Here is a 12,393-nt window from a genome sequence, read left to right as displayed (position 1 = left end):
ACAAATAAAAAAAGTTACAATGGGCACGAAATGTGTAACATACTTATGAGAAACACAAATGTACAAAACAAATGCAAATTTATTCCATCGCAGCTCTTACACTTAATATGATGAACACTTTAAGAAATCCAAATCACCTGTCTGTCATAACAACTGTCTTAAAGCCAAGTGCAGAACTGGCTATCATGAGTATTGACCTCTTGCTAAGCGTTGCAACTCAAATCAAAACAACACATAACCTGCTTTTTCAACTGATATCTTCAACATATGGCATGAGTAAAGTTAACCATACGTATTGAGCGTATAAATATTTAACATACGATATCATAAGTTGAAATATTTAAAGAAAAAAAAATACTGGAAAGTTTTTTATAATTATGAAGTTTGAACTTGGTATACAAAATAAAATTTTTAAATAAGAAATTTTTCTTCTCATTACTTAGATTAAATTTAGAATATAAGTTTTGCCTAGGTAAGTCTATTAAATTTTTATCAAAATTTAAGTCTGAATCACTTTGTGTACCAAATTTAAATAGATATTAATACAATTTATTCTTTCTTTTCCTTATTTTTGTGACAGTAGATTAAAAACACTGNCATAAGTTGAAATATTTAAAGAAAAAAAAATACTGGAAAGTTTTTTATAATTATCGAGTTTGAACTTGGTATACAAAATAAAAGTTTTAAATAAGAAATTTTTCTTCTCATTACTTAGATTAAATTTAGAATATAAGTTTCGCTTTTACTGTCTAGGTAAGTCTATTAAATTTTTATCAAAATTTAAGTCTGAATCACTTTGTGTACCAAATTTAAATAGATATTAATACAATTTATTCTTTCTTTTCCTTATTTTTGTGACAGTAGATTAAAAACACTGTGTAAAGGATGAAACTTCCGAAAATAGCAGCCAGCCCGTACATGAAAAGGTTCATTTCCGGATGCCTATATCTATTTTTTCGTAGCCATTCCAATACTTCTTCTTCTTCGAGTAAATTTCCTCTGTAGATGGATGGAAATTTCTTCCTAAAATATACCAGTGATGGATATTGAGTGATGCCGAATTTTTTACCATAACGGCGGTCCTTAATTTTAACGAACATGATGTCCAAGTCATCAGCATCATCATCAACATGCTCTAATTCTCTAAGAGCTTCGTCACATTTTTCACAATTGCTTTCATCTGTAAGAACAATCTAATATTAGAACTGATGTTTCAAAGCTCAAAGGGCATATTTTTAAGCGTTTTAAGAATTACAGAGGTAGCCTGAATTATTAATCCAATTTCAAAAGGTTGTTTATTTACAAATATACAGCACACAAGCATGGAGGATGCAAGGAAATATTCAAATTTCATTGTATCCCTGTAATGATTTTAGTTTATATTACAAATGTTTAAAATATTCGATCCTTGGTCAACCGGCATTTATAACCAGGGTAATCCAATTCCATCCATACTTTCAGTAGCATGTTTCTACCAATGTCAGTCACAACAGCAGTGTTATGTCTCTGCAGAGTAGTTGACATTAAGGGTACATAAAATTTAATCTTCAGAAATTGATATAAATTCTTCCCACTAGTTTATACACCCTTAATGTCATCCATACCATCAGTAGCTACCAATGTTTGTCACAGCGGCATTGTTGTTAGCATTAAGGCTACATAAACTTTGTCCTCTATAAATTAACATAATTCTTTTCCTCCAGAAAATTATGCACCTTTAATGCATGAACACAACACAGCTGCTGCTGTAGACATTGGTAGTTACATGCAATTAAATAACTGGATGGAATTGGTTTACAATTGTGATGGGTGCTGAGTTACAGAGAGTGTACATCGTGAACATTTGTAGCATGCACCAGAAATTTTGTCAGTGCATGATATTTCAATGTATTCCCCATCTTTATATGTAGTATGTTTATAAATAAACAGTCTTTTGAAACCGGATGAATCATATAAACAAAAAAAACTGTAATTAAATGTCCTAGCTATTAAGTCATTAAGAACGCAATGAAATAAAAAAATATCTTGCTAGAACTATAGAATCCTACTACTTATCCCCTTCCTTACGGAGTTTAGCGTGGTAAAGCCTGTCATACCGGTCTACTTCTTGAACCAGCCGTAAGCAAAAGGTTAGAATCTTTGGAGCGGATTCCAATTTGCTGCAACTTCAATGAGGTGCCAAAATTGCCTATTTTATCATGCAAAATCAACTTAAGCTTAAACGATAGTATGGTTTTACTTGATAGGGAATTTTGTATAGTTAAACATCTTTTTAAGGTTTTAAATTAAACCATTTTCCGGATAAAAAATGTTCGGTACGACAATTTAGTACAAAGTTGCACCGTTTTTACTGAGGGTATATCAATGGACATTTCAAAGTAATTTTCTTTTGATACATGATAAGGTGACATGACAATAGCATAATTAAGGAATTAATCTACACCATTTACAATCATTTTGAGGTTTTTGTACAAATTAATGATAAAGTTATTAAATTTTGGCATTAATAGAATCGTTATCTTCTAAATGTATTCTTATTTTAACTGGCGTACATTAAAAAATAGAAAAGAGGGAAGTATAAACTTTTTAAAACATAATAAAAAATAAATACACATTAAAAGAAAATGCACATTAAAAAAGATTCTTATAAACTGTTAAATTTTGAAAACAAAATGAAGCGATAAGGACTCGTAAAATTATGATAAATACTCAACCTAAATTTAGTCTTCTTCTCGATAAAAATCTACGCAATAGTGTTAAAATTAAAACACTCAATATTTACAAAAATTACAAAGTCTGTCAAATTAATGTTTTTTTAAGTACTTATTTATAAAATAATTCGACGGAAAAAAAGTATATGTCAAATGAACTTACAAAAGAAAACGGCAATGAATTCATTATCCTCGAGTAACTTTTCCAACATCTTTCGATTAACTTCTTCAATTTCGTCAGCAATTTCAAAAATTTCATTACTTGTCAACCATTTTAGTAAGAGTTCTTCATCGTACAAATCACCTTAAGATTGGAAACAAAAGAATCTTTTTAAAATTTGCAGACTTGTATAGCATTTATAGCAGTTACGAAACTTAACGTTGTTTTGATTGTTTCTTACTTGACAGCATACATAACAACTTAGTCTTTTGTAACTCTTTAAATGCAATTTGTTAAGACTGTTAAGCAATAATACGACACTTCCCGGTTCTGTCGTAAAGATTTGATGCCCCAGCAGCCGTACAGATATTTGGAGAGGAGATTGGAGATCATGGCTATTAAGACAAAACCTAAATACTGACTTTTCCCTTGACCATGAAGGATCCCAGTGGAACCCAGATTATCTAACACCATCCATGGATATGCCGAGAGATCGAAATTGTCGAATAATCGAGAGACAGTTTTCAGAAAATTTTCTCGCATATAAATACCAAGCCAAGAATAAACTTACTTTGGATAACTAGCAACTACACAAAGTTTAAAATAGCATTTATGCTTTATTTTGTTTTCTTTAATAAATAATTTATACCCTTCTGTTTATTTGTCACTTTCTATCAGCTACATTTTGAATTCGTCAAAACAGTATTAAAATTAGTAATCGGGAAATTTAGTAATCGGATAGAATTGGATTTGAAGTATAATGGCCCAAGGATTATCCGATTACCGAAGTGATGCCGTATGACCAGACGTCGGATAATCATAGTTCGACAGTATTATAAATTTTCTCTATCTACACTTGTCTTTTAAATTTTTCTCCAGCAAGCGCCTGCGACAGATATTTTAATTCATCATCCAACGGTATAGAAAAGAACTGATTTAAATATTGTTTGTAAAATTTTAGCTTCTTCCTTTTATCGTCTCTATTTCTTATTGAGAGCCTATCAACAATCTGATCTAATATACCTGATAACATTTGAAAAAAGAAAAATATGCAATTTTTACCTTAAAACGTGAAATTTTTTTTTCATTTTCAAGTGCTTATTGCTTACATTAATTTTTTAAAACACATTCATAATCAAAATAACTATTTTATTAATATATATTATATTATATTTCCTAAAAATAAGCCAATAACCCCCATTTTACTTTGTTAAAACTATCCGTGGTTATAAAGTAAAATTGTATCAATCTCCGTTTATTGATAAGATACCAATTAATCAATCAATTCAAATATATTAATCAATTTATATTAATTTTAATAATTTTTTACCATGATTACAATAAATAAAGAAAATTGAAAAGAATGAGAAAAATAAGTAAATTATTTACCTTCGTAAAACATAGCAACTTGCTTTCGGAAAAATGCAATTGCTGGAACAGATGTCACATTATACTCTTTAACAGCTTCAGGATCGTATATTTTTACCAAGTCTATCCCGAAAGTATCACATCTTTCGTCGATATGTTCCAATTCCATCAGCACTCTTTCGCAGTCATGATTATTTAATTCATCTGTGAAAAAAATATTGTATTGAAGACTAATCGATTAACACACTCAATTGAACTCGAACTTTTTTTATACATTAAACGGGAAATACAGTTGTATATTCTTTAATTAAAATGCAATGTTCACTACTAATGAAATAATATTCAGTTATTCAATTCTAATAAATTAACCATTCAATAATTCGATTTTAAATAAAGATTTATAAATTGTAATTTTGTCGTTCCTGTGTTGCCATTAGCAGTCGAGTGTATGCAGGCAGCCGTTGTGTTTAATCGAGACGAGACTGAGTAGCAACAGCGGGAGGAGGATTGGATAATGTTGCAGTCAGAAGTCAACTGTATACAACAATACAACTGTGCAGTATCAAGTCAACTGTTCAATGTGGATTATCCATCGAAGTAGGCGTTACTGTGTGTACAAATCACGTCCGGGTCACCAATGTGATTGCGGAGTTATCGACCATGCCAACCTTCATCTATCAAAAGGTACCTCTTGATTGAATCAAGTTAGCATGTCTTATATGCCAGTGAATTGATGTTTAATATTCGAACTGGTAGTTACGCCACACCACTTATTCCCTTTGGCAGTAATAGGACTATAAATTCTGTTTGTAGTGGTCCGGAAACGAATAAAATTTGCATTATCCCCAGGCAAGGGATCAGGGAAAGATTGGAAAAATATAGCTAGTAGTGAAGTGGTCAAAATTTCAATCTCAAGTCCCATACAAGATAGCAAGTGGATAAAAACGGAAAGATATGGTTGAAATTTCGATTTCAAGTTTATACAGGAAGCGAATTCATTAAACGGAAAGAAGTGGTAGAAAATTTGAGTTCACGCTCTCATACTAAGAAGCGAGTTAATAGAAACGAAAAAGAAAGGTCAAAATTTCGATTCTAAGGTTTAGTTTTCCCATACACGGAAGCGAGTTTATGAAAACGAAAATATGTGGCAAAATTTCGATTTCATAATTCCACTTTCCCCAAAACCAAAGCGAGTTAATAAGAACATAGACAATTTGTCAAAATTTCCATTCTTAGATTCCTATCTCACATACACGGAAGGGAATTAATAAAACCCTAGAAAAATAATACAACTTCTGAATGCGTTGATCATATCAAAATATCACAGCAATTTCATAAAATAAAATCATAAGCTTATTTTGGGAGGTTGTTAAAAATGCTTTTTCACGGAAATACAATACAAGTTCATACTCTCCTTATATTAGAGAGGGCAACATTGAAAAGTAGTAAAATAGTTTTAAATAAATAATCCCAAGAAACTGAATCGGTAAGATATTATTTGATTAAAAATTTCATTCACTTTAAAAATATATAAATAGGAAAAAAACAATCAACATGCTTCAAGCGCTCAAAAATAGGCACCCATTTTCCATACTTGCCAGATGTGAATGAGAAGAAACAAAAATATTTTGAAATATTAAACGCAAAATTTGTCATCGAAAAATGGAAATAGCTGAGAAACGAAGCTAGAAAAACCACAGTAGCCTATAGAAGAAAAAAACGAAAAACAGAACAAGAAAGACCACAGCGGCCGAAAGGTGCATATCAGGATAAAATGCATTTCCAAGCGCTATGGAGAGGTGGTGAGAAACTAATGGCGTTGGCAAAGGAAGCAACATTCATATGAATGAAACAAAAACTCAGGGTATCGACCTGAACTGATGTCACTAGGATGGAAATAATTTTGGCATTGTTGAAATTGAAATTGAATTTATGCCCAATATTCCAACATTGTGCAGCTATTGATGATTTCTCGTCTTTTTGATAAAGGGCATATCTATTGTCACATTATGTTTTATATTTCAAATCATTTTTGCTTCTTCTCATTCACATTTGTCGGGCATGTCTTGAAAATTGACGCCTATTTTTGAACGCTTGAAACGCGTGGACTGTTATTTACTATTTATATATTTCTGAAGCGAAGGAAGTTTTTAATCGGGTATTATATTACTGCTTCAAATTCTTGGGAATATTTATTTGAAACTATTTTATTACATTTTAATGTTGCTCTGGTAACAACAAAACAGTTTTGAACTCACAGAAGTAGACAGCGAGGAAAGGTGACTCTTCAACAAGTTTATTCAACATTCTGAGGTTGATTGTTTCAATCTCATCTGGAAGTTCTCTGTTATCGTCGTCTATCAACCATTCCAGAACCATTTCTTCATTCTTTAAGTCAGCTGTAAAAGAGTTGATCTCGTTTTATAGTTTCAGTTGACTAATGAATATTTTAACTTTGAAATTATTAATTTTTGCTGCATAAAGATATAATCATTACCATCAAAAATCAAAGGATTTCCGTTCCTGAAGTATATCAAAGCAGGAAAAGTTTTGATACCATAGCGTTTTGAAATTTCCATATCGAATATACGAACCACAGTGATTCCGTACAAATCCGTATCGTCATCAATATTTTCCAATTCTAATAGGGCTAGTTCACAGGCTCGACAGTGAGGTTTATCTGGAAAAAAATTTTAATTATAAACAAATGAAATGAGGATATTTAATACTTCTGCAAAATAAAAAATATCCCTCGTATTTTAAATGCTTATATTTCTTATAAATAAAGAATTTAAATTTTTGATTTGAAATTAATCATTCCAGTCAACTGTATTCATTCTTTAAATCTACCGCCTTAGTAAAACATTTTTAAAACTGAAATCATGTGAAACTTTTATTCAATTTTCGAATTTTCATTAAAAAAAATATTTTTCATGTAATATGCATTTCGGTACTCATTGCATAAAACACTATTTCAATTTAAAAGAAAGAAGAAGAAAAAATTTCCATTTTTAATAAGGATAACAGACCTGCTAACCCTTAGATTTTTGGCCCGAGAATATTTTGCATTTTCCTACAATTACAGATCCTCAGGCAATCAAAGTATTTCTTCAAAAAATTTTTTTCACTAAGTAAACAAAGTATGGGATATGGGAAACATTTTTTTTTCTAATTTTTAAAAACTAATTGCAACAGATTTAATATAAAAAAATATTTTGTTCACCATGTGAAACTTACTATTACATTTAACCTTAAATTAAACCTTAAAACTTTCTTTATTAAATAAAAATACTGATGTAAGTGATAGTGTAAGATTTACACACATTGCATAGAAATAATTCATATTCTGTCTTGAAATGCTACTTGAAATGTCCTTCAAGCTTGAAAATTTATTCTAAACATTCGATATTTACACTAAGTTTCCAACGAGGCGTGTAGCAAAATTGACGAAAACTATTTTCTCAGGGTCTCCTATTTCACCCAGCGTTTTCTAATTGGTCTGGCTAAGTGGGAGGGTTTATCAGATTCAGAGAGCACAACGGTTTAGTTTGTTTCAAGCTTCTTTGGTATCAAAGTCTTCGATGATAGAGTGTAAACATATTTGAGCTGCATACGATAGGGAATAGTTTTGATCAATGATGAGCGATATAGTTGAGTTCCAAAATTGATCAAAAAGGTGAGGAAACTTAGACATTACTTATGGAAAAAGTGCCAGATTGTAGGTGTAAATTAGACCACAAGCGGTTTTAATTTTCACAAAACTGTGGCTTTTCTCCATACTAACGTCTTGCGCCATTTTTTTAAATAAGCGTAGACAGCACTGTCTTTAGATAGGTTAAACTTGACCAAACAGTCATGAGTAACAGTTGCAAACTCACAGCAGTTACAAAAATAGCACATTATTTGCAAAAATGCATCATTTCATATTACGAAGCAGCCTTTAGGGTCTTTCAGAAAAAAAACGTGTGGATGCTTGTGGAAACTGTTTTTAAAAACTATTAAGACTATTAACCGTATAGTTAACAAATTTTTTTTAATAAAGTACTTTTTGGGACTTACCTTGCACGACACACCTGTATCGTATGAACAGAATTGCGAATATTGCGTTTTCAGTAATAGTATAATTGGTTAGACTCCATACATTTGTACCTCCATCAAATAAATTTCGAAAATTTTTACCCTATTTACGTACTTTAGAAATGATAGTTAAATTATTATACTCACAAAGGAAAACAGCCAAATACTGACTCTCTTCGATCATCTTTTCTAACATGGCTTTGTTTACTGTTTCAATAGTATCTTCTGACTTTTGATGAAGAAGCCATTCAAACACTTCATTTTCATCGGCAAGATCTCCTGCGATAATTAGAAGAAATAGATAATAAAAACTACAAGATATCTTTCATCTGAAACGGACTTAATTCAAACATATGAAGGAATTTTAATTGTATCTGTGCATATTTAGTTGTAACTGTAACTGCTACGTAATTGATTTTTGGATGATACTAATATGAAGTACAGAGCGCAAGAAAAGGACTACCCTGAACTACTTTTTGATCTAATGATCTGATCTTCACGTTCTAGGACTCAATCTTAATGGTTCGAGGGGGTGACCTAAAATATACTAACTAATAACGATGTTTTAAGTAATAAAACGATGTTGTATGTAATTAAACTAGACACAAAAATGTACTTTATCTGAATAAACGTAAATTTTTTTCCCAATACGGCTTTGAATTTCTGACCCCAAAATATAGGGGTTAGCAGCAAATGTGGGGAATATGGTCCTAATAGTTAGGTCAGGAGAGCGGACCAAAGTTTTGACTCCTTAATGTTAATTTTACTTTTTGTGTATTTCACTATATATCAAAAACGTTTTTAGCGAACTGAACAATTTTGGCACTCATTTATAAAATTCGTTATTTCAAAGATAATTCCTTGCAAAAGATAATTAAATGCTTGTTATTTTTTATTATTTTATTTAATAACGGTTGAAAAAATTTTGATTTGAAAGGTGTACAGTTTTTTCCATCATTTTAAGGAATACAACTTAACATGGCAAAACGCAAAATTGGAGCAAAACACATCAAATAGTTCCTGAAAAATCGAATTTTAAATGTGTGACTTTTTGAAATTCAGTTTCTCAAGAACTATTCGTTCTCGAAAATAAAACTATTTTTCAGGAAAGAAAGAAATAGATAATATTTAGTCAAGATAAATTTTATGCTTATAAAAAAGCAAATATTTTTAAATGAGATAAAATGCTTACAGATAAAGAAAAGAATGTTCCAGAAAAGAAAAGAATTCTCATAAGATGTTTTGGCTATTTTTTAGCCATTTTGGTAATTTTTTTTCTTCAAATTTGAACAATATAATCGGTTAACAGCAAAGGTTTGAACATTGTAATAGGACAGCGTTTCACCATACCTACAGTGAAGCATTGCAATACTTTTTTATAAATTTGGAATGTTTTCTATACTATGTAATGTATTCATTTATTTGTCAAAGCAGGGATGTTTTGTACCTTCACGTACATACACAGTAGTGTACATAAGCTCTGAGCAAAGCAGTTATTTTAGAACAATCTTGATTCTCAACAGCGCAACTAAGCTAGCTAATGCGAAACAAAATGTAAAACTTTTCCAATATATTTTCATGAAAAGCTTATTCGAAAATATTGGATCTAATCTAATTGTAGTTGTTAGTATCTAATCACGTTATCTAATTGTAGTAAATAATCTATGCAGGAAATAAAATTATTTACCTTCATAGATGCTGGGTGCTTCGTTCTCATAATATACTAGAGCTGGAGTTATTTTTATTCCATAAGACTTGGCAACTATGAGATCTGTTGTTTTAATAAATTCAATACCATTTCGTTTAGTGTCATCGTGAATATCTTCTAACTCAGCCATTATAATCTGACAGTCTTCACACTCCATTGCATCTGCATTGGATATAAACACAAGTAAATTAGTTATATGGATTTTTTGTTGTTGATACAATTACTAATGTTAAAGAGTCTCTCCAATGTGATAAACTGATATAATGATATTATTATAAACTGCAATATATGTCATAAAATGATAACTACCATAAGCTATAATTTTTTTTTCAAAAACACATTACGTAGTTTCTCAAAAAAAGATTATTAAAATTTGGAGATGTCAGGATAGCGAAATTCGAGCCAAGTTTGGCGAAGAAAATGACAATATAGATAATACAAATATAGATTATTTTTTTTCCTTTTGCAAACAACCAAGCATTTCAAATATCAAAACATTAAGTTATTTAGCGGGCATTGGGACAAATACTTCATGGCAAATTTTACTGCAATTCCATTTTTAGGTATAGTTACTTTAATTACGTTGAACTAGAGCTGCACAATCAATTCCATTTTTAATTTAAAAGGTATAATACATAAATAGGAGAAGTCAGATAAGCTATGAAGTTTCAAATTCTGAAATTTTCCCTTCAAACCATCAAAATTTAAACAAATTATGCCAGGATTACTTCCTCTTTCTACCATAATGATCTTTCTAAGGGCGAGTAATTCGGTAGTAACTTTTTGCATTTTTAGATTTTGATAAATAAAAAAATCCTCACTTGCAAGCATATAGTTTACTCTGGATTTATCTGAAGTAGTTTTATTTTTATTCTATACATTTTAAATTACTAAATCATTTTAACACAACACAATATTTCCTTTCTTCTTTCCACCGGAGAGAGCTTTCGCCAAAAACTACGATTTGGAAAACATAATGAAATTTACTTAACAAAACATAATGATCGTTCGAATACTTTGATAACTGGATAACTATGGAGAGCTGAACTAATAATTGGAGAAAATAAGCTGCTCAAAAAATGCACTAAAGAAAGAGTTTTAATAGCTTCAATTATACCTTATCATTGCAATGCAATATTTTCATATCAAAAAGGAAGTTATGAAGTAAATTTGTTGTATTTAGTCCGATTTTTATGGTTAAAACAACAATATAAAAATAATTAAAATGCTATGCATTTTAAATTTGTCGGTATAGAAGATGTGATATAACAACAAACATACTCCAAACATCACAAAGCACAAAGTCCCATTTTTCTTTGCTCTATCTTTTAATTGCTATGATTAAGATACCAAGTTATTTTGATCACGGTCAGACGATAACCGATAACTGCTGAGTTGAACCAACCCCCGATCCAATCTTCAATCAGTAAGAGAAATTTCAACCACATAAAATTTAACGGGCAATTTGTTGCAAATATACGTCGTTAGTTAGATCCTGGCAACCACTTAAATAACAGCATGCATTCGCAGCAAGATAGCACATGCTGAAACTACCTTGGCTGAATGTCGCTAGTTAAGTGTGGATGTTTGAGAAGTGGTATACCAAGTCAGGTGCTGTCCACTCCTCCACGTCGCCTGACTGATAAGTCCCTTAAAAAGTGAGCTAGATATTTGGTTATGGTTGGGTGATGAGCAACAATAAATGTATCACAACTTTTAAAGGTACACATGGCATTTAAATTTTTACATATCGTACATTTGTAAGCTTATTCGGCTTTAAAAAACCACAAAATCCTTGTGAAAACATAGTAAAAAAATTTATGCATATTAGAGACCAAAAGAAAAATTCTAATGAGAAAAACAATTTTTTCAAACCCTCATTAAAAATCAGTTTGATTGTTAAAAGAAGGCTAAAAAAACTTTCAGCAAGAAATTCCATGTAAGTTTCTTTGAGAATACCTTTTTGTGTGATATTTTAATGAATAAGAAAATATATTTTTAAAGTATGCAAAGATGTAAATCGGGGACAGATATCAAGAACTATCACGTATTTATAAAAGCTTAAAAGTGCTTAACATTATTACATTAATTTAAAAATTATAGAAAATAAAATGGATGCTTACCAATCTTCTCACTTTCACAGTTGGAGCACAACGCTTTATCGTCTGCAAAATATTACACAAATTTTACAAAAGCAAATGGTGAGCATATTGTTTAAATGAGAAAAAAAGGAGGGTTTCTTTCTTTCTTTTTTTTGCAATATATTTCACTTGTTTAACTGGAAATTTAGGTGGCAGTTTATTTCAATTTGAAAACAATATTTAATATTCAGTGAGCGTAAGAGAAACTAGTTTTTAAATATTTAGAAA

General features: G+C 30.4%; 1 protein-coding gene across 1 annotated transcript in view; it reads right to left on the bottom strand.

Annotated features, from left to right (window-relative positions):
• Window positions 1-696: 696 nt before the first annotated feature.
• LOC107453784 (uncharacterized) overlaps window positions 697-12,393 on the bottom strand; it is a 70,322-nt gene continuing 58,625 nt past the window's right edge. The window contains exons 28-35 of the mRNA XM_043047299.2: window positions 12,148-12,189; window positions 10,004-10,186; window positions 8,464-8,595; window positions 6,737-6,919; window positions 6,498-6,638; window positions 4,261-4,443; window positions 2,875-3,015; window positions 697-1,180 (exon numbers count right to left, since the gene is read on the bottom strand). Of these exons, the coding sequence (XP_042903233.1) occupies window positions 831-1,180; window positions 2,875-3,015; window positions 4,261-4,443; window positions 6,498-6,638; window positions 6,737-6,919; window positions 8,464-8,595; window positions 10,004-10,186; window positions 12,148-12,189 (1,355 nt within the window). The 3' untranslated portion in view covers window positions 697-830. The remainder of the gene's footprint in view (window positions 1,181-2,874; window positions 3,016-4,260; window positions 4,444-6,497; window positions 6,639-6,736; window positions 6,920-8,463; window positions 8,596-10,003; window positions 10,187-12,147; window positions 12,190-12,393) is intronic.

This window comes from Parasteatoda tepidariorum, chromosome 1 (genome assembly GCF_043381705.1).
Source record: "Parasteatoda tepidariorum isolate YZ-2023 chromosome 1, CAS_Ptep_4.0, whole genome shotgun sequence".
NCBI classification, from domain to species: domain Eukaryota; kingdom Metazoa; phylum Arthropoda; class Arachnida; order Araneae; family Theridiidae; genus Parasteatoda; species Parasteatoda tepidariorum.
The sequence above is the reverse complement of the archived record's forward strand: the minus strand, read 5'-3'. Positions and strand labels throughout refer to the sequence as shown.